This window comes from Dendrobates tinctorius, unplaced genomic scaffold, assembly GCF_039654945.1.
Source record: "Dendrobates tinctorius isolate UK_male_01 unplaced genomic scaffold, ASM3965494v1 ptg000139l, whole genome shotgun sequence".
Taxonomy (NCBI): Eukaryota; Metazoa; Chordata; class Amphibia; order Anura; family Dendrobatidae; genus Dendrobates; species Dendrobates tinctorius.
This window is the reverse complement of record NW_027361807.1, coordinates 10528140-10551654: the sequence shown is the minus strand read 5'-3', so window position 1 is coordinate 10551654 and position 23515 is coordinate 10528140. Positions and strand designations below refer to the sequence as shown.

The 23515-nt window shown below is 41.9% G+C and overlaps 1 protein-coding gene across 4 annotated transcripts in view; it reads left to right on the top strand.

Moving 5' to 3' along the window:
- The first annotated feature begins 236 nt into the window (after positions 1-236).
- MYBPC1 (myosin binding protein C1) overlaps positions 237-23515 on the top strand; it is a 221529-nt gene continuing 198250 nt past the window's right edge. For all 4 annotated transcript variants that reach the window (XM_073545016.1, XM_073545014.1, XM_073545011.1 and 1 more), the window contains exon 1: positions 237-360. In XM_073545016.1, the coding sequence (XP_073401117.1) occupies positions 336-360 (25 nt within the window). In that variant the 5' untranslated portion in view covers positions 237-335. The remainder of the gene's footprint in view (positions 361-23515) is intronic.

Here is a 23515-nt window from a genome sequence, read left to right as displayed (position 1 = left end):
TCTGTTTAAGTGAGCAGCTGAATATAGAAGCTCAGAGATGTTCTCATCAGCCACATGAGATGCAACAAAGATTCTTTCCAAAAGCCGAAAGAGCAGACCGTTCAGACAACAGATGGGAGAGTGCCCATAACTGTCAATTTTCTAAATATTTGCATAGTAAAACAGAGGAGGTGCCATGAGATTGATATGTCAATGCTGTATATAAAGTGGAGGAATTCCTCTCCCCCTCTGCTCAGTCTGCCCTTCCTCTCTCTTGTGTGTCTACCTGGCTGCTGGTGAACTGGTTGCTGTTTTGTTGAAAGTTCAGTACTCTTTGGGAAAGAGTCATTGATAAAATGCCAGAGCCGACCCAGAAAACGGGTGAGTATCTGTGGAATCATTGCACTATTTTAACATTTTCATGGCTTTAACCCATTATACAAAAACTAAATTGCAAAGTGCAACCATTGATGTTGTAGATGCATTTAATACATAGATCCATCAGCACAACCATTAATGCCATTACTATGTTGCTGTTCCCTGTCCCATCCATTATTAACTACAGCTTAACTGCAAAATAAAGGAGTAACCCTTAGCGTCCTATGGCATAGCACAATGAGGTGTACTACAAATTAATGTTGGGGCCAATAATTTTTCCAAATCACTAGAGCCATGTATTCGAGCATGGTCGGTTACATAGCGAACCCTCTGTGGCTTACTAGTTTGTGTTATAAACCTTACATAGTTTATATCCATCCAAAGAATCTCAACCTACAGACACTTTCATACTAGCCACTAAGCACCCAACCAGTAATTGTGTGTACAATGTAGTGAGGACTGGGAATTGTGTAGCACTTGATAAGCCAATCATTCCGGTATTTAAATACATTGCACTAATTTGTAACAAGAAATGTGTAACTATCCATTTAGCATTGTATGGAGTCAGAATGTTGCTGAACGTTTCCTTTTATTACTTTTGTAAGTTTAGTTGCTTGTTGCCCAGTAGAAGGTTATCACAGCATCATAGTGATGTTTAATCGTTTGTTATATTTATTGTTTTTTATTTTATTGCTTATTACTTTTGTGAGTTTAGTTGCTTTGGTGCACAGTAGTAGGTAGTCACAACATTGAGAAGTTGTGTGTGGTATTTGCAATTAAGACTAGCGCTATTACAAAAGATAAAGCAAAAGTTTACTGTAAATTCTTGGGGTCCAGACATTTTATTTTCTGCTTTTAAATTGTATTCTAATACTCCAAATTATGGTTAGTTAGGGTTAATTGTTGAAATTGATTGAAGCAAATCAGTAACAATGTCATCTTTATCTATCTAATTATCTATCTATCTATCTATCCAAAAAAGATGAAGGCAGCATTCCAAAGATCCAAAAAATAGTAGTTTATTGACCCATCATGTCAGGGAATCATGTCTGGTTTATCTATCTATCTACTATCTATCATCTATCATATCTATCTATATGTCTGTCTATTATCTAACTAGTTTCTATCTATCTTTGGGCTATCATCTATATATCTAATCTATCTATCTTTCCATCTATCTATCTATCTATCTATCTTTCCATCTATCTATCTATCTATCTATCTATCTATCGCCTGTCTATATACCTTTCTATCTAGTTTTTTATCTGTTTTTCTATCTATCATCTCTCTCTCTATCCATCCATCCATCATCTACCTTCCCATCCATTTCACTTCTAGATAAGGTAGGGTTTCTATGGAATTTATATAGCTTTCTTCTCTGCATATTTATTTTAAACAAAGCCAAAGCATTGTGATCTGAGTGATCTTTCAGAACATGCCACTGGGAGTATCTTTCACTGCAAAGCATTCCAGGAGATTATTTCAGAATCCTTATATCCCACACTGGAACTTTAAATATTCAGCTCCAGCTTTATGACTCTGAAAATATCTGTCACAGGCAATCCCTTGGCTCACAATTCTTACCAAACATAGCCAGGTTGATCACTATTATAGATGTCGCCACATTGTTCATCACATACACCCTGTGGTGGCATTGTATTCATGTCTTGGTGTTAAGGATAGCAGTGACTCCAATTGGTCGATGCTTTGTGGTCGATGTAATGCATGATACTTCTCATCTGTATGGATTGGATACATTCTTTAATCTGTGTAATTTGTTGTTAACACAGAATTACAAAATGATGTGAAATTTATAACATGAAAATTAAGAAAACTCAACTTAAAAGCAATTATATTAATGTTTATATCTTAATGAACACTGGCTTCATAAAAGTTCCCCGGACCAAGGAGTCAGCTTTATATACAATTATATGACTGATAATTCAGCATACCTGACAATTACAGTGGGGAAAAAAAGTATTTAGTCAGTCAGCAGTAGTGCAAGTTCCACCACTTAAAAAGATGAGAGGCGTCTGTAATTTACATCATAGGTAGACCTCAACTATGGGAGACAAACTGAGAAAAAAAAATCCAGAAAATCACATTGTCTGTTTTTTTTTTCATTTTATTTGCATATTATGGTGGAAAATAAGTATTTGGTCAGAAACAAAATTTCATCTCAATACTTTGTGATATATCCTTTGTTGGCAATGACAGAGGTCAAACGTTTTCTGTAAGTCTTCACAAGGTTGCCACACACTGTTGTTGGTATGTTGGCCCATTCCTCCATGCAGATCTCCTCTAGAGCAGTGATGTTTTTGGCTTTTCGCTTGGCAACACGGACTTTCAACTCCCTCCAAAGGTTTTCTATAGGGTTGAGATCTGGAGACTGGCTAGGCCACTCCAGGACCTTGAAATGCTTCTTACGAAGCCACTCCTTCATTGCCCTAGCGGTGTGCTTTGGATCATTGTCATGTTGAAAGACCCAGCCACGTTTCATCTTCAATGCCCTTGCTGATGGAAGGAGGTTTGCACTCAAAATCTCACGATACATGGCCCCATTCATTCTTTCATGTACCCGGATCACTCGTCCTGGCCCCTTTGCAGAGAAACAGCCCCAAAGCATGATGTTTCCACCACCATGCTTTACAGTAGGTATGGTGTTTGATGGATGCAACTCAGTATTCTTTTTCCTCCAAACACGACAAGTTGTGTTTCTACCAAACAGTTCCAGTTTGGTTTCATCAGACCATAGGACATTCTCCCAAAACTCCTCTGGATCATCCAAATGCTCTCTAGCAAACTTCAGACGGGCCCGGACATGTACAGGCTTAAGCAGTGGGACACGTCTGGCACTGCAGGATCTGAGTCCATGGTGGCGTAGTGTGTTACTTATGGTAGGCCTTGTTACATTGGTCTCAGCTCTCTGCAGTTCATTCACTAGGTCCCCCCGCGTGGTTCTGGGATTTTTGCTCACCGTTCTTGTGATCATTCTGACCCCACGGGGTGGGATTTTGCGTGGAGCACCAGATCGAGGGAGATTATCAGTGGTCTTGTATGTCTTCCATTTTCTAATTATTGCTCCCACAGTTGATTTCTTCACTCCAAGCTGGTTGGCTATTGCAGATTCAGTCTTCCCAGCCTGGTGCAGGGCTACAATTTTGTTTCTGTTGTCCTTTGACAGCTCTTTGGTCTTCACCATAGTGGAGTTTGGAGTCAGACTGTTTGAGGGTGTGCACAGGTGTCTTTTTATACTGATAACAAGTTTAAACAGGTGCCATTACTACAGGTAATGAGTGGAGGAAAGAGGAGACTCTTAAAGAAGAAGTTACAGGTCTGTAAGAGCCAGAAATCTTGATTGCTTGTTTCTGACCAAATACTTATTTTCCACCATAATATGCAAATAAAATGAAAAAAAAACAGACAATGTGATTTTCTGGATTTTTTTTTCTCAGTTTGTCTCCCATAGTTGAGGTCTACCTATGATGTAAATTACAGACGCCTCTCATCTTTTTAAGTGGTGGAACTTGCACTATTGCTGACTGACTAAATACTTTTTTTCCCCACTGTATATGCAGGCATTCATTATATATTACTCTATAATTTACACTTGTAGAACTATCACAACTTTTTAGTGTTTATTTTTTTTGTTATTACGTTTGTTCATTTTTAGATTTTGCTATGGGACTTAAAAAATATTCAGAATTGAGAGTCCTCAATGGGACTTAAGGGCCTGTCACACTAAGCGATATCGCTAGCAATATCGCTATAACTTGTGTCGTTATAGTGATATTGCTAGCGATATCGCTGTGTCTGATACTTACCTCCGACCGCTCCCCCGCTGGTTATCGCTGATCGCACGAGAACGCCCAGGACTGTTTCTCGTCGTCAGCTTCCTGCGGCGCTTCCTGTGGAGAGACGAGCGACGAGCGTGAAGCCGGGCGGGAGGACGCAGGATCGCCTAGTGTGACAGGTAAGTAGCGACCCCCGACCCCAGCTATGTCGCTGGTGAGATCTGCCTATGTGGCCGCTCACTAGCGACCACTTAGCGATGTACCAGCGATCCTGACCGCGTCATATCGCTGGTCGGAATCGCTGGTACATCGCTAAGTGTGACAGTACCTTTAGTCAGCTCAAAATGTCTTTAAAATATTTAATTAAAGGATTATTTTGTGACAAACAATGACAAACTGCAATTTGTAAAATATATTTGACGGAAAATAAGAGGTCTTATCATAAACTTATGGGACGGCCTTACTTGGGTGTTCTAATTCATAGTGTAATTAGGAAATTACAGAAATTCAATGTCACACTACATGAATAGATTGCGAAATGGAAGTGACTTTTGAAAGTCTTCAGACTGTTGACATAGCATAGTGTGGGTAGAATTTCTATCATCTTGCTATATATAGTATATGCATGGTATATAGAATAAAGAATTGCTGGAAAACTATTGATTTTATTCATATCTAAAAGGTACTATTTTATTTATTGGCTCATTCATTATAGCATATGACTTATTCACAACAAAATGGAATTTTAGGGCCCCTTATGCATCAAACTAATCACACCGTTTAGCAGCTTAACCCCTTAGGGTACCGTTACACTAAGCGATGCACCAGCGATCCCGACAACGATATGGATCGCTGGTGCATCGCTAAGTGGTCGCTAGTGAGCTGCCACACAGGCAGATCTCACAAGCGACATAGCAGCGGTTGGGGGTCGCTACTTACCTGTCAGACGCTCGATCCTGACGTCCTCCCGCCCACGTCCACGCGTCGCTCGTCAGTGCCACAGGAAGCCCAGCAGGAAGCGCCCGACGAAAAATGGTCCAGGACGTTCTCGCGCGATCAGCGATAATCAGCAGGGGAGCTGGTCGGAGGTAAGTATCACACATAGCGATATCGCTAGCAATATCGCTGCTACGTCACAAAACCAGTGACGTTACAACGATATTGCTAGCAATCTCGCTGTGTGTAACAGGGGCTTTAGATAGCACTGTCACCAGCTTCAGTGGCATCCCTCTGTCAGCCCATCATTACAGTGGAAAACAATGGCCACGATGGATGCCACTTAAATGATCCAATTAGACCCAATTATCCCTTGAACTAATGGGATATATGTGACCTAACTACTCTATGCGTATCTACTTTTTTTTCTTCTTGAAAGAAGTTTTGTGGTATATGCCCAGTTGGTTAAAGGGAAATGTGTATCTTTTTTTACTGGAGGGCACAAGTTTGGAAAGGATAAATACCGAAAAAAAAAAGAAAAACAGTTCCAAAATAGGTGAAATAGTGGCAATTGATAGAGATATTCAGTGTAAATTGAAAAAAAAATCAAGTGAAAGGTTCTATTTCCGTATTGCAGTGTATTGCATAAGCAATCAAGCTTATTTACACTCAAGTTCACTAGTCCTTCACTCTGTTCATAATAGTTAATTGGTTGAATACTTTCCATATAGGAACCTATAAAATAAACGAAAAACCAAGCTATCAAAATATCATATTACTTTATGCTTAAACTAAATGACATGAAAATAAATTGATCTAACAAAAAATTACATGCACCCCAAAATTGGCACCATTGAAAATGTCAAATCATCAGGCAAAAAACAATCCCAAAACAGTTGTGTAATTAAGGGGTAAAACATCCTGAATGTTAGTAAGTATAAGTGATATATGCTGCAGTATGTTCTAAATATCCTATAGCATGCAGCATCACATCACTTTTCAGCTTTTTATGTGTAAGAGTTGAAAGGCAGAAACCTATACGCTGACACCCCATATGTGGAGAAAACTACTGTATGGACACACGTCGGGGCTTGGAAGGGAAGTAGTGACGTTTTGGAATACAGACTTTGATGGAATGGTCTGCGGGTGTCATGTTGCCTTTGGAGAGCCCCTAATGTACCTAAACAGTGTAAAACCCCCACAAATGACCCCATTTTGGAAACTAGACCCCCTAAGGAACTTATCTAGATGTGTGATGAGCACTTTGAACCCCCAAGGGCTTCACAGAAGTTTATAATGCCCGGGCATGAAAATAAAAAAATCGTATTTTTTCCACAAACATGATCATTTAGGACCCAATTTTTTTATTTTCCTAAGGGTAACAGGAGAAATTGGACCCCAAAAGTTGTTGTCCAATTTGTCCTGAGTACTCTGATACCCCATATGTGGGAGAAAACTATTGTATGGGCACACGTCGGGGCTCGGAAGGGAAGTAGTGACGTTTTGGAATGCAGACTTTGATGGAATGGTCGGTGGGTGTCATGTGCGTTTGGAGAGCCCCTGATGTACCTAAACTATTGAAACTCCCCACAAGTGACCATATTTTGGACACTAGACCCCCCCACGGAACTTATCTAGATGTGTGGTGAGCACTTTGAACCCCCATGTGCTTCACAGAAGCTTATAGCGCCTGGGCGTGAAAATAAAAAAATCATTTTTTTCCACAAAAATGATATTTTTGCCCCCAATTTTTTATTTTCCTAAGGGTAACAGGAGAAATTGGACCCCAAAAGTTGTTTTACATGTGGGGGTAAAACACTGTTTGGGCGCATGGCAGAGCTTGGAAGGGAAGGAGCACCATTTGACTTTTTCAACTCGGAATTAGCTGGAATTGAGATCAGACGCCATGTTGCATTTGAAGAACGCCTGATGTGCCCAAACAGTGGAAACCCCCAATTCTAACTCCAACCCTAACCCCAACACACCCCTAACCCTAATCTCAGCCCTAACCCTAGCCCTAGCCCTAACCCTAGCCCTAGCCCTATCCCTAGCCCTAACCCTAGCCCTAGCGGGAAAATGGAAATAAATACATTTTCTTTTAATTTTATTATTTTTCCCTTACTAAGGGGGTGATAACGGGGGGGTTTGATTTACTATTTATGGCGGGTTTTTATGTTTGGCAGCTGTCATACGCTAAAAGATGCTTTTTATTGTAAAAATAGTTTTTGCATCACCACATATTGAGAGCTATAATTTTTCCATATTTTGACCCACCGAGTCATGTGAGGTCTTATTTTTTGCGGGACGAGTTGACGTTTTTATTGGTATCATTTTCGGGCACGTGACTCTTTTGATCGCTTTTTATTCTGATTTTTGGGACGCAGAATGTACAAAAACCAGCGTTTCATGAATTTCTTTTGGGGGGGGTGCGTTTACACCGTTCCGCGTGCGGTAAAATTGATAAAGCGCTTTTATTCTTCAGGTCAGTACGGTTACAGCGATACCTCATTTAGGTCTTTTTTTATGTTTTGTCGGTTTTATGCAATGAGAACTATTTTATATAAAAAAATAATTATTTTTGCATCGCTTTATTCTGTGAGCTATAACTTTTTTATATTTTCTCTGATGATACTGTGTGGCAGCTTGTTTTTTGCGGGACAAGATGACATTTTCAGCGGTACCTTGGATATTTATATGCGTCTTTTTGATCGTTATTGCACTTTTTGTTTGGCGGTATGATAATAAATCATTATTTTTTGCTTCGTTTTTTATTTTAATTTTTTAAGCGGTTCGCTAAAGGGGTTAACTAATGGGACAGTTTTATAGGGCAGGTCTTTACGGACGCGGCGATACCTAATATGTGTACTTTTATTGTTTTGTTTGTTTTTTATTTCCAAAAAATAGATTTATTGGGGGAATATTTTTTTTTTTTTTTAGAATTTATTTGGCGATTTTTTAAAATTATTTTAACACTTTTTTTTTTTAACTTTATTACATAGTCCCAGGTGGGACATCACTGTCCTGTGACAGATCGCTGATCTGTCACAGGCACTGCTGCAGACTTCCTCATGCCTGCGCTTTGCAGGCACTGAGGAAGCCAGCTCCCTCCCTGCAGGCCACTGAAGGCCCCTATTGCCATCTTGGATTCGCTGCACATTGCGCTGCCGTGTGGTGCTCAGGGAAGCACGGAGGGAGCCCCCTCCCTGCCGATGCTTCCCTTTAACCCCCGGTACACCGCGATCATGTTTGATCGCGGTGTGCAAGGGGTTAACGTGTCGGGGGCGGTCCATGGCTGCTCCTGACACATTGTGCCGGGTGTCAGCTGTGATAACTAGCTGACACCCGACCACGATTAGCGGCGCTCACCACGTGGGCGCCGCTGATCGCTGAGACGTACTATCCCGTCCATGGGCATAGGGGCCTGGGTCCCATGGACGGGATAGTACGTCTGATGTCAGGAAGGGGTTAATCTTTATTTTCAGTTTTGTGTTAATGATATGCTCGTGTCCTAAGGCGCTAGGGTATGAGGTGCTCTGATTAGATATTCAAAATGCAGACTGCTGACAGGTCACTGATCCCTCACTAATCTGCCCCCTAGTTTGCATAATGAATACCATCACATCTATTATATAAAGCTCAAGTGTGTGTATGTGTGTATGTCCGGGATAGGCATCTGCACCATCGCAGCTACAGCCACAAAATTTGGCACAGTCACACGTCTGGATGCCGAGAGTGTCCTAAGCTATGTTGTGAGGCGAAATTTTAACCCCACGCATTCCAATTCACCAAACAATTTTGCCCCTATCTACATACTGGGGAAAAAGTGTGTGCGTATCAAGCCCCGCCCCTCATTATGATGTCACAATGGTTGCCATGGCGACGCTGATGTCATCATAGGTTGCAAGCCCCGCCGCTCATTATGATGTCACAATGGTTGACTATGGGATGGAGGATGTGTAATGGGTATATGGGCACTGGACTATGGGATGGAGGATATGTATGACGGGTATATGGGCACGGGACTATGGGATGGAGGATGTGTGATGGGTATATGGGCACTGGACTATGGGATGGAGGATATGTATGACGGGTATATGGGCACAGGACTATGGGATGTGGATACGTATGATGGGTATATGGGCGCTCGACTATGGGATGGCGAATATGTATAATAGGTATATGGGCATGGGACTATGGGATGGAGGATGTGTGATGGGTATATGGGCACTCGACTATGGGATGGAGGATATGTATGATGGGTATATGGGCACGGGCCTATGGGATCGTGGATATGTATGATGGGTATATGGGCATGGGACTATGGGATGGAGGATAATTATAATTTGCTGCAACTAACCACAGTTAGTTACTATGCCCGGGCAGCGCCGGGCTCTTCAGCTAGTACTGAATAAAATACAAAAACCGCTTCTGCAGGTAGATGCTGGCCATAGCCCCTGCGCTGCAGCGTAATTGCATGTTTTATGTGTATTTAATCCCTTTAGTTTATGTAATTGAGCAAGGAAAAAGTAAAAAAAGTCAGTTAGAAAATGGAGCCCGTGGCGCCTGTACAGTAGCAGCTATCAGGTTGTATAGAGATCCGATAACTGCTGTTACGCATGCGCCAGCGGTACCATTTTGCTGGAGAAGAAAAAAGTCCTCCACCAAGATGGTACTGCATGTGCTTGCGCAATAGCAGCTGTTGACTCCGAGAGCTGCTACTGCTCAGACACAGCGGCGCCATCTTGTTGGAGGACATTTTTTTCCTTCTCCAGCAAGTTGGTGCCGCTGGCGCCTGTGCAACAGCAACTATCGGATCTGCTACAATTCGATAGCTGCTACTGCGCAGGTGACCCGGGCGCCATTTTCTAAATGACTTTTTTTTTCCTCGCTCAATTAAATAAACTAAAGGGATTAAGTGCACATAAAGCATGCGATTATGCTGCAATGCAGGTCCCACGGCCGGCACCTGCTTGCAGAAGCCTTTTTTTATTTTATTCATGTGATGGTATTCATTATGCAAACTAGAGGGCAGGTCAGTGAGGGATCAATGACCTGTCAGCAGTCTGCATTATGAATAGCTAATCAGGGCATGAGCATATCATTAACACAAAACTGAAAATAAAGATTAAGAAGCAGCCACAAGATGGATTTCATCAACCATGGTATCATTGTATTCGGTATAACGGCGCAGACCTGGCACTGTGTGTAGGTTACTATGCACAAACTTGCTGACAGGTTCCCTTAGTTTCCCTTCGGCCTCTGTATCTCAATTGTGATGTGCCATTGGGGCAGCCATTGCACCCAAGTGACTATTTAAACCTGTGTCTGAGCTTCATAGGAAATTGGCAAATATACATTTAACTTCAAAGTATGTTGTTCAATCAATCTCAGGTTCAGTCCCTTAGGGTACCATTACACTTAGCGATGCACCAGCGATCCCGACAACGATATGGATCACTGGTGCATCGCTAAGTGGTCGCTAGTGAGCTGCCACACAGGCAGATCTCACCAGCGACATAGCAGGGGTCGGGGGTCGCTACTTACCTGTCAGTCGCGGCGATCCTGACGTCCCCCTGCCCGCCTCCACGTGTCGCTCGTCGGCGCCACAGAAAGCCCAGCAGGAAGCGCCCGACGAGAAATGATCCAGGACGTTCTCGCGCGACCAGCGATAACCAGCGGGGGAGCCGGTCGGAGGTAAGTATCACATGTAGCGATATCGCTAGCAATATCGCTGCTACGTCACAAAATCGGTGACGTTACAGCGATAATGCTAGCGATATCGCTATGTGTAACGGGGGCTTTATGGGAAATAAAATACGTAAAATATACGTATTTATACATTACTTAAAAAGTAAAAAGCAATAATAAAGTCATAATTATCCAAAATGGTACTAATAAAAACAACAGCTCTCTCATTAAGAACCTCTCACACAGCTCAACAGAAAAAAATAAATGTTACAGAGCAAACAAAATTAGTAAAAAAGTTCAAAATATGTTAAAAGCAATAAAATGGAAAAAAGCTCTATAAATTTGGTACCACCGCAATAGTACTGATCTTCAGAATCAAGTAACCAATTCATTTTTACCGCACAGTGAATACTTTTAAAACTAAACCTAAAAACAATGGATTAATTGCTATTTTTTCATCATTCCACCTCACTTGTAAAAACTACAAATTGTCCTGCACAAAACAAGGCCTCATATTGCTAAAATGTATAAAATAATTGTTAAACCTCTTAAAAGAAGGGGTATTAAAAACAAAAGTGCAAGAATTAAAATGATCTCAGACAGGAATGGGTTAATGCACTGTAATTTATTTCCCTTTACCTACATAAATTAACCAACAACAGAATAAATTGTAAAGTGTATGGATTGTGCTGAAATTTGGGGAAGCTAGACAGTTTTGGGCTGTACAACTGGACAGATTTCATAGACAGTATAGCAGTACCCAATACCAAACCAAGCAGCTGTGGATACTTGGCCTCTCGGCAGCTTGAGAGGCCAAGTATCCACACAAAGGCTTACACATGCGGGGTCTTTCATTACTGGTACTAATTCATTCAGTCATGAGATATGACAGCTGCTATATGCCTCCACAGTCAGATTAGTTAAAGCGGTATTACTGCATTTAGTTTACTAGGGAATTTTATTTGGTGGTCACACCAATATCGGAGATCTTTTCTCCCAATGTCTTCTAAAAATGTAACAAAATTGTTCATGTTTAATGAGTGGGCAACTTTCAGTGTAACTATTCCCATACAGCAGAAATGTTATTCTGCATGACTCACACATAGAAATATCTTCCACCTCAAAGAACATGGTTTGGCCCGGATTTATCAAAGCGATTATGCCAGAATAATAAACTACTTTGAAAAGTCACAAAATGTGCATAAATTTGTGTGTATTTTTGAGGTTTTCAATTCATGACTAGCTGTGGAAAACTCATAAAAAGATGCTATTCTAAACAATCCAAGGTGAGATCTGATTTGTTTCAGTATTGTAACATTCTCCTGTAAGGTGTAGAAGGCGGTAGTCATGGTCGAGGGGCTGTGTTCCCATGGCCTGGCACCCCACAAATAAACAGTGTCCCTGTCCATCAATGTTGTGCTGTGTTCAGTGCAGTGTACTCACTTTAAAGCCAGAGGTCTCGGCTGCAGCTATCCCTCTGCTTACTGGCTCCTTCAGCCCCTGGAATACTCTGTCTGGCTCCACAGTATAAACAAGACCGCTCTCCCTCACACATTTACCTGTCCAGCTCCCACTTGTTGGAAATGAATAAGGCACACTTTCCAGTCCCTAGTTCGGGCTGTAGGCTCTGGACGTTACAGGTATGTCCACTGAAGATTACTGCTAATGTTCTCATACTGCCAGATATTTTTGCCCCCAATTTTTTATTTTCCTAAGGGTAACAGGAGAAATTGGACCCCAAAAGTTGTTTTACATGTGGGGGTAAAACACTGTTTGGGCGCATGGCAGAGCTTGGAAGGGAAGGAGCACCATTTGACTTTTTCAACTCGGAATTAGCTGGAATTGAGATCAGACGCCATGTTGCATTTGAAGAACGCCTGATGTGCCCAAACAGTGGAAACCCCCAATTCTAACTCCAACCCTAACCCCAACACACCCCTAACCCTAATCTCAGCCCTAACCCTAGCCCTAGCCCTAACCCTAGCCCTAGCCCTATCCCTAGCCCTAACCCTAGCCCTAGCGGGAAAATGGAAATAAATACATTTTCTTTTAATTTTATTATTTTTCCCTTACTAAGGGGGTGATAACGGGGGGGTTTGATTTACTATTTATGGCGGGTTTTTATGTTTGGCAGCTGTCATACGCTAAAAGATGCTTTTTATTGTAAAAATAGTTTTTGCATCACCACATATTGAGAGCTATAATTTTTCCATATTTTGACCCACCGAGTCATGTGAGGTCTTATTTTTTGCGGGACGAGTTGACGTTTTTATTGGTATCATTTTCGGGCACGTGACTCTTTTGATCGCTTTTTATTCTGATTTTTGGGACGCAGAATGTACAAAAACCAGCGTTTCATGAATTTCTTTTGGGGGGGTGCGTTTACACCGTTCCGCGTGCGGTAAAATTGATAAAGCGCTTTTATTCTTCAGGTCAGTACGGTTACAGCGATACCTCATTTAGGTCTTTTTTTATGTTTTGTCGGTTTTATGCAATGAGAACTATTTTATATAAAAAAATAATTATTTTTGCATCGCTTTATTCTGTGAGCTATAACTTTTTTATATTTTCTCTGATGATACTGTGTGGCAGCTTGTTTTTTGCGGGACAAGATGACATTTTCAGCGGTACCTTGGATATTTATATGCGTCTTTTTGATCGTTATTGCACTTTTTGTTTGGCGGTATGATAATAAATCATTATTTTTTGCTTCGTTTTTTATTTTAATTTTTTAAGCGGTTCGCTAAAGGGGTTAACTAATGGGACAGTTTTATAGGGCAGGTCTTTACGGACGCGGCGATACCTAATATGTGTACTTTTATTGTTTTGTTTGTTTTTTATTTCCAAAAAATAGATTTATTGGGGGAATATTTTTTTTTTTTTTTAGAATTTATTTGGCGATTTTTTAAAATTATTTTAACACTTTTTTTTTTTAACTTTATTACATAGTCCCAGGTGGGACATCACTGTCCTGTGACAGATCGCTGATCTGTCACAGGCACTGCTGCAGACTTCCTCATGCCTGCGCTTTGCAGGCACTGAGGAAGCCAGCTCCCTCCCTGCAGGCCACTGAAGGCCCCTATTGCCATCTTGGATTCGCTGCACATTGCGCTGCCGTGTGGTGCTCAGGGAAGCACGGAGGGAGCCCCCTCCCTGCCGATGCTTCCCTTTAACCCCCGGTACACCGCGATCATGTTTGATCGCGGTGTGCAAGGGGTTAACGTGTCGGGGGCGGTCCATGGCTGCTCCTGACACATTGTGCCGGGTGTCAGCTGTGATAACTAGCTGACACCCGACCACGATTAGCGGCGCTCACCACGTGGGCGCCGCTGATCGCTGAGACGTACTATCCCGTCCATGGGCATAGGGGCCTGGGTCCCATGGACGGGATAGTACGTCTGATGTCAGGAAGGGGTTAATCTTTATTTTCAGTTTTGTGTTAATGATATGCTCGTGTCCTAAGGCGCTAGGGTATGAGGTGCTCTGATTAGATATTCAAAATGCAGACTGCTGACAGGTCACTGATCCCTCACTAATCTGCCCCCTAGTTTGCATAATGAATACCATCACATCTATTATATAAAGCTCAAGTGTGTGTATGTGTGTATGTCCGGGATAGGCATCTGCACCATCGCAGCTACAGCCACAAAATTTGGCACAGTCACACGTCTGGATGCCGAGAGTGTCCTAAGCTATGTTGTGAGGCGAAATTTTAACCCCACGCATTCCAATTCACCAAACAATTTTGCCCCTATCTACATACTGGGGAAAAAGTGTGTGCGTATCAAGCCCCGCCCCTCATTATGATGTCACAATGGTTGCCATGGCGACGCTGATGTCATCATAGGTTGCAAGCCCCGCCGCTCATTATGATGTCACAATGGTTGACTATGGGATGGAGGATGTGTAATGGGTATATGGGCACTGGACTATGGGATGGAGGATATGTATGACGGGTATATGGGCACGGGACTATGGGATGGAGGATGTGTGATGGGTATATGGGCACTGGACTATGGGATGGAGGATATGTATGACGGGTATATGGGCACAGGACTATGGGATGTGGATACGTATGATGGGTATATGGGCGCTCGACTATGGGATGGCGAATATGTATAATAGGTATATGGGCATGGGACTATGGGATGGAGGATGTGTGATGGGTATATGGGCACTCGACTATGGGATGGAGGATATGTATGATGGGTATATGGGCACGGGCCTATGGGATCGTGGATATGTATGATGGGTATATGGGCATGGGACTATGGGATGGAGGATAATTATAATTTGCTGCAACTAACCACAGTTAGTTACTATGCCCGGGCAGCGCCGGGCTCTTCAGCTAGTACTGAATAAAATACAAAAACCGCTTCTGCAGGTAGATGCTGGCCATAGCCCCTGCGCTGCAGCGTAATTGCATGTTTTATGTGTATTTAATCCCTTTAGTTTATGTAATTGAGCAAGGAAAAAGTAAAAAAAGTCAGTTAGAAAATGGAGCCCGTGGCGCCTGTACAGTAGCAGCTATCAGGTTGTATAGAGATCCGATAACTGCTGTTACGCATGCGCCAGCGGTACCATTTTGCTGGAGAAGAAAAAAGTCCTCCACCAAGATGGTACTGCATGTGCTTGCGCAATAGCAGCTGTTGACTCCGAGAGCTGCTACTGCTCAGACACAGCGGCGCCATCTTGTTGGAGGACATTTTTTTCCTTCTCCAGCAAGTTGGTGCCGCTGGCGCCTGTGCAACAGCAACTATCGGATCTGCTACAATTCGATAGCTGCTACTGCGCAGGTGACCCGGGCGCCATTTTCTAAATGACTTTTTTTTTCCTCGCTCAATTAAATAAACTAAAGGGATTAAGTGCACATAAAGCATGCGATTATGCTGCAATGCAGGTCCCACGGCCGGCACCTGCTTGCAGAAGCCTTTTTTTATTTTATTCATGTGATGGTATTCATTATGCAAACTAGAGGGCAGGTCAGTGAGGGATCAATGACCTGTCAGCAGTCTGCATTATGAATAGCTAATCAGGGCATGAGCATATCATTAACACAAAACTGAAAATAAAGATTAAGAAGCAGCCACAAGATGGATTTCATCAACCATGGTATCATTGTATTCGGTATAACGGCGCAGACCTGGCACTGTGTGTAGGTTACTATGCACAAACTTGCTGACAGGTTCCCTTAGTTTCCCTTCGGCCTCTGTATCTCAATTGTGATGTGCCATTGGGGCAGCCATTGCACCCAAGTGACTATTTAAACCTGTGTCTGAGCTTCATAGGAAATTGGCAAATATACATTTAACTTCAAAGTATGTTGTTCAATCAATCTCAGGTTCAGTCCCTTAGGGTACCATTACACTTAGCGATGCACCAGCGATCCCGACAACGATATGGATCACTGGTGCATCGCTAAGTGGTCGCTAGTGAGCTGCCACACAGGCAGATCTCACCAGCGACATAGCAGGGGTCGGGGGTCGCTACTTACCTGTCAGTCGCGGCGATCCTGACGTCCCCCTGCCCGCCTCCACGTGTCGCTCGTCGGCGCCACAGAAAGCCCAGCAGGAAGCGCCCGACGAGAAATGATCCAGGACGTTCTCGCGCGACCAGCGATAACCAGCGGGGGAGCCGGTCGGAGGTAAGTATCACATGTAGCGATATCGCTAGCAATATCGCTGCTACGTCACAAAATCGGTGACGTTACAGCGATAATGCTAGCGATATCGCTATGTGTAACGGGGGCTTTATGGGAAATAAAATACGTAAAATATACGTATTTATACATTACTTAAAAAGTAAAAAGCAATAATAAAGTCATAATTATCCAAAATGGTACTAATAAAAACAACAGCTCTCTCATTAAGAACCTCTCACACAGCTCAACAGAAAAAAATAAATGTTACAGAGCAAACAAAATTAGTAAAAAAGTTCAAAATATGTTAAAAGCAATAAAATGGAAAAAAGCTCTATAAATTTGGTACCACCGCAATAGTACTGATCTTCAGAATCAAGTAACCAATTCATTTTTACCGCACAGTGAATACTTTTAAAACTAAACCTAAAAACAATGGATTAATTGCTATTTTTTCATCATTCCACCTCACTTGTAAAAACTACAAATTGTCCTGCACAAAACAAGGCCTCATATTGCTAAAATGTATAAAATAATTGTTAAACCTCTTAAAAGAAGGGGTATTAAAAACAAAAGTGCAAGAATTAAAATGATCTCAGACAGGAATGGGTTAATGCACTGTAATTTATTTCCCTTTACCTACATAAATTAACCAACAACAGAATAAATTGTAAAGTGTATGGATTGTGCTGAAATTTGGGGAAGCTAGACAGTTTTGGGCTGTACAACTGGACAGATTTCATAGACAGTATAGCAGTACCCAATACCAAACCAAGCAGCTGTGGATACTTGGCCTCTCGGCAGCTTGAGAGGCCAAGTATCCACACAAAGGCTTACACATGCGGGGTCTTTCATTACTGGTACTAATTCATTCAGTCATGAGATATGACAGCTGCTATATGCCTCCACAGTCAGATTAGTTAAAGCGGTATTACTGCATTTAGTTTACTAGGGAATTTTATTTGGTGGTCACACCAATATCGGAGATCTTTTCTCCCAATGTCTTCTAAAAATGTAACAAAATTGTTCATGTTTAATGAGTGGGCAACTTTCAGTGTAACTATTCCCATACAGCAGAAATGTTATTCTGCATGACTCACACATAGAAATATCTTCCACCTCAAAGAACATGGTTTGGCCCGGATTTATCAAAGCGATTATGCCAGAATAATAAACTACTTTGAAAAGTCACAAAATGTGCATAAATTTGTGTGTATTTTTGAGGTTTTCAATTCATGACTAGCTGTGGAAAACTCATAAAAAGATGCTATTCTAAACAATCCAAGGTGAGATCTGATTTGTTTCAGTATTGTAACATTCTCCTGTAAGGTGTAGAAGGCGGTAGTCATGGTCGAGGGGCTGTGTTCCCATGGCCTGGCACCCCACAAATAAACAGTGTCCCTGTCCATCAATGTTGTGCTGTGTTCAGTGCAGTGTACTCACTTTAAAGCCAGAGGTCTCGGCTGCAGCTATCCCTCTGCTTACTGGCTCCTTCAGCCCCTGGAATACTCTGTCTGGCTCCACAGTATAAACAAGACCGCTCTCCCTCACACATTTACCTGTCCAGCTCCCACTTGTTGGAAATGAATAAGGCACACTTTCCAGTCCCTAGTTCGGGCTGTAGGCTCTGGACGTTACAGGTATGTCCACTGAAGATTACTGCTAATGTTCTCATACTGCCAGAACAGTAAGTACTTCTCATGCCCTCTGGCCTTGAACTCTTACTAAAACTTTTTATATCTCTCAATTTCATCTAACCAGGAAGTGCTCTCCTTTTTATTTGACCCAAACACCTCACATGCTGGGCTGCTCTAAAACATTTAACTGTATCCTAACCTACTCTGTCTGCTCCACCAGTCTGTTGCTGAAGAAATGTAAGCTTTTATCTACTTAACTATCTTGTAACAGTATGTTATATTACATTTCACATTGCACAATATAACACAATAAAACTGCAAGTCAATATTCACATTACAATTGTTGTCTTCTGGGGTGCATATACAACAGTCTCTGACACTCCTGCGCTCATACTTGATGCTTTTAAACAGCATACACTACATTATACATTCGTCCAGACTGACATATTGTTCAAACAATGGAAGCTCAATTACCATAAAAAATTGATTTTTATTTAGTATATGCAACAATGCAAATTTTACATTTTTTCATCATAGAAGACAAATTTTATTTAACAAATGCAACAATGCCGATTAAAAACGAGTAACACCAATACTGCTGCACAAATATCCTATGGTATAGATAGATAATGCATTATAATAATCTTCATTTTTTATATAGCGCTAACATATTCCACAGCGCTTTACAGTTTGCACACATTATCACCACTGTCCCCGATGGGGCTCACAATCTAAATTCCCTATCAGTATGTCTTTAGAATGTGGGAGGAAACCCACGCAAACACAGGGAGAACATACAAACTCCTTGCAGATGTTGTCCTTGGTGGGATTCAAACCCAGGACCCCAGCGCTGCAAGGCTGTAGCGCTAACCACTGAGCCATCATGCCGCCCATGCATTCCCTGCGTAAATGTATGCCCAGAAAAGAAAAAAGAAAAAAATGTTCTTAACATAGAGTGCAAAAAAAATATGCTTTACCAAAAGTGTTCAAAAAACTAGCCTACATGACCAAATCCTTATAAAATATTTATGTAGATACAAAGGCTAGTGCAAATATTAAAGAGGGGTCTCTGTTGATAGAGCAATGTAAGCATAACAATAGTAGAAAAAAAGAGTAAAGTGGCTGTGCAAACAAAAGAACCAATTCCAGACAAACAAGTCTATAAGAGGAACAAATCCATGGTTCTTAAAGTATATGATTAAATTGCTATACTAGCATTGCCCAAGATGGCACAAATAACTGAGACAAACAAGTCTCATTACCATATGCAATTGCTACAATAAAACACTGGTTATGCAAAGAGTGCCCATATAAAGAATCTGAGCCTATACCTGTTAGCAGCAATGACCCCAACGTGCGTTTCGAACTTGGCTTTGTCCAGGGGACAAAGTATAATGTGTTACGAAAAAACAATCTCAAAATCACTGGGATATGTTGAAGCATTCCAGACGTAATACCACATATAGTGACACTGGTCAGATTTCAAAAATTTGGCCCCGTCGCTAAGGGGTTAAATCAGGGTGGTTCCCATGTAAATCTCAAGAGCTGGCGCTCTGTAGACATTTTTCTACCCCTTAGAAAACAGGTTTTTTGTAAGGGATCCAAATGTGCCCATTACTTATGTAGTTATCTAATCCTTTCACGTTTTTTCACACTATGCAAGAAGCCAACATTCACATTGAATTCTCAAACTCACTCTGTGTGACTGCAAACTTGTGAATCCCTCCCAGCGCACACACTATGTGCCGTATGAATTAGCCAGTTTCTGAGCTGGGACTAGACAACCCTTTTGAGAAAGTATAGTAAATGTAACAGTGGCACATATACATAGGTTCCAGTTGCTGCAGGCAGTAGAATACTGGGAAAAAGTACTATGCATTGGTAATCTCACAAAAGTATTTTAACTAGTGGATATTGCCCATGGCCAGTGAATTTTTAAAGAAGAGATTGCATAAGTACTAGAAATACACTGACAAGCTAAATAGTTGCAACTCATATTTATGTATGAGATAGCCAAGATGATTGTCTATGAAATGATGGTAGTCTCGCGTTCAAAGCCATAGTGGATGGTGAGATATGGAGCCTGAAAGTCAAAAGTTCAAAACAATGTTACCCGTTTGTTTGTCATTGTACTTCGAAAAGTGCAATGATTTTTATTGTATCCTGCAGCAATTTAGCTTTATTTCTATTATTAGGAAAAGGCCCAATAAAGTTTGTTCTTCAGTGCCAGCGACACGGCCCAGTTCAGTCAGAGTATTGACCATAACAAATGATCATTGTTTGGTACGACTGTTGCTCAACTGATAAACATTTGCTATTGTTCAAAAACTCAATTGGGCATGTGGGATTTTTTTGGCTGAAGATAAGCACTGGCTGTTGAAAAAAACACAGCAGATGTGGTCTGAGATACTTAATGTTTCCGGAGACAACTGACTGCTGTCCAGCCAACAAAGAATCTTTTGTCAATCCATTTTTGTCTTATGTTTATGGTGGACTTATCACACTAGAGTAGTTATCCCCAACCTTTCTCACCTTTAGAGCCACATTCAGCTCTGAGAGAAGGTTGTAAGACACATACATAGCCCCCCAAGTAATGACATCCAGATCCTCCCATCCCCACAGTAGGGGTACCTAGAGCCCCCATTATTGGTATAATATCAGCCAAAACTTCCCCATATAAATCACACTCTGCCAGAAAGCTTACATCTAGGGGTTCCCACCCTACTGCCATTTGGCATTCTAGCATCAGGCACTGTCACCACATTTTTGTGTCAAGCTTCAAGCACCTCCATAAACTAGTGTCATCATCCTATCTCCAGTTTAGTATGCTTAATTTAACTCTTCAACCCTTAAGCTAATATACTGTGTATGTATCTAGTTCTGCTCTTCAAGAGATGTTTGCTAAACCTGGTGTCATTGCAACAAGCTGACAGATAGCAATGAGCAACATCTCATGGGCCAGTAAGCCACATGTGGCTCCCAAGCCACACGTTGAGTACCCCCAAACTAGAACAAAACCCTGGAAGATGCTAATCATTTGAACTATGACAATATTTTTGTAGTGTAACAAAAATAATATTAAACACTTAAGCATCTCATTATAGAGTATAGGCAGAATATAATCTTTAACTGACATGTCTCAGATCTGAAGTCAAGTGATTACTAAATTTCTTTTTTAAACAATACATCTTTTATTCAAAAAATAAATCTTATAACAAAGGAAAATACTTGTTTACACAATTATATCAATATAGCAGTCATGTCCAAATTATCACCACTCTAGTATAAACTAATTGCAAATTGGATATTATAGGACAGGGGAGGGAAAGAAAGGACCACACGGAAGGAAAGACCGCCGGAATTGGACACAAAAGGTAAATTAATGGATAGTAGGGGGGTGCAATGAGCTTTAGGAGCTTTATTTTTAACATTTTTGTATACCAATTTGACCCATCTGATTATGAGACGACCATAAAAACCTGGAAAAAATATTAAAAACCATCCTCAGGCTGGTTTCACACTTGCTTTTTTTTGCAGCGCGTTTTCCCGCAAAAAAACGCATTGAAAAAACGCATACAAAAGCATACAACTGCTGCGTTTTTTTCAAGCATTTTTATGAGCATGCATGAAAAAAACGCAGCGTTTTTATGCGTTTGTATGCGTTTTTAGTGCGTTTTTACCGCGTTTGCGTTTTTTCCAACATTAGGTGGCCCCTCACACTAACCCAAACCATGACTTTACTAACCCTAACCATGACCCTAACCCTGACCCTAACCCTTAACCAAACCATACTTAACCCTAACCCAAACCCTAAATCCTAACTAACCCTAACCCTGACCCTAAACCTAACCCTGACCCTAACCCTAACCCTGACCTTAACCAAACCATACTTAACCCTAACCCTAACCCTGACCCTGACCCTAACCCTAACCCTAACCCTGACCCTGACCCTAACCCTTAACCAAACCATACTTAACCCTAACCCAAACCCTAAACCCTAACTAACCCTAACCCTGACCCTAAACCTAACCCTAACCCTAACCCTAACCCTGACCCTCTCCCTAACCCTAACCCTGACCCTAACCCTTAACCAAACCATACTTAACCCTAACCCAAACCCTAAACCATAACTAACCCTAAACCTAACCCTAACCCTGACCCTGACCCTAACCCTAACCCTAAACCCCCTTAACTAACCCTAACTCTAACCCAAACCCCTAAATTCCATGGTTAACAAAAAAAAACGCATGTGCAAAAAAACGCATACATAAGCATGCCAATGCGCACATATGCGCACCCATAGACTATAATGGGTGTCTTGCTGTAAAAAAATGCATTGCGCGCATGCGTTTTTTTGAGGCAAGTTGGACGCACCAAAAAATGCAACAGGTTGCATTTTGTGCGCCCGAGCGCATACTGCAAAAAAACGCATGCGCGGTAAAACGCGTACAAACGCATGTGTATGCGCACATAAGCGCATCCCATGCAAAGTATAGGAAAAAAAAACGCATGCGCTATTTAGCGCTAAAATACCGCGAAAAAAAACGCAAGTGTGAAACCAGCCTCAGTGTGAGCTATCGCCAATCCAGAAGTCTCCTAAATCTCCCACTGGCGACTGACTCTTTCTTTTTGCTTTATCGAGTGAACCAAACAACGTTCATGTAGATATTGAGGATTTTTCCTAACAATGAGTTCCTCCTGTGAGGGGGTAGTAGCTTCTGTCCAGTGCCTTGCTAAGCTCTGACAGGCAACTTTCAAACCATGGGTTTTGACTGGAACTAGGTTTGGGGGAAGAAGGTGTGGGGAGGTTGCACTGACGGTCAGGTCTGCCTGTGGAGAAAGGCAGAGGGATAGCGCAGTGTAGGCTGAGATGCAAAGAAAGGGGTGACGTGGCAGTTTGACCATTAGAGCGCAGTGGGGAGTATAGGAGAGAGTGACTGTGTAACTGCCATGGGTCGAGGTAACTGCCATTGGTCAAAGGTAACTGTCAGGTGATAGTGGGCGGAGCTACCAGGACTTGGAGTATAAAGGCTGAGGGACGGTTCTGGAAGGTCCAGTCAGCCAGGGGAGCTCACTAGAGAGGAGGATCTGCCATAGAGAGAAAGACAGTAAAAGCCTTCAGAGAGTAACTGACAGTGGAGACGGTCATGGGGGGTGACCCAAAAAGACAGTAGCCACAGACGTAGACGGTGTACATTGAAGGGTGAAACGCTGTGGTGGAAGTGCCTAGGGCAGCCACGGTGGGAAGAGCCACAAAGGATGCCACGATGGTGAAACTAAAAAGTGAAGGTACACTGGTCTGTGAGCAAGAGAACAGTGAAATTCCTGTGATGAAGTGCGGTGGTCATCAGAGAGGTGGCCAATAAAAACGGACCTGTTGAATATAACTCCTGTCTCTGTCTCGTGTCTGTCGGCGGCAAGAAGTGGGTCACCCGTCATTCCTGGATCAGCACCCTCTCACCTAT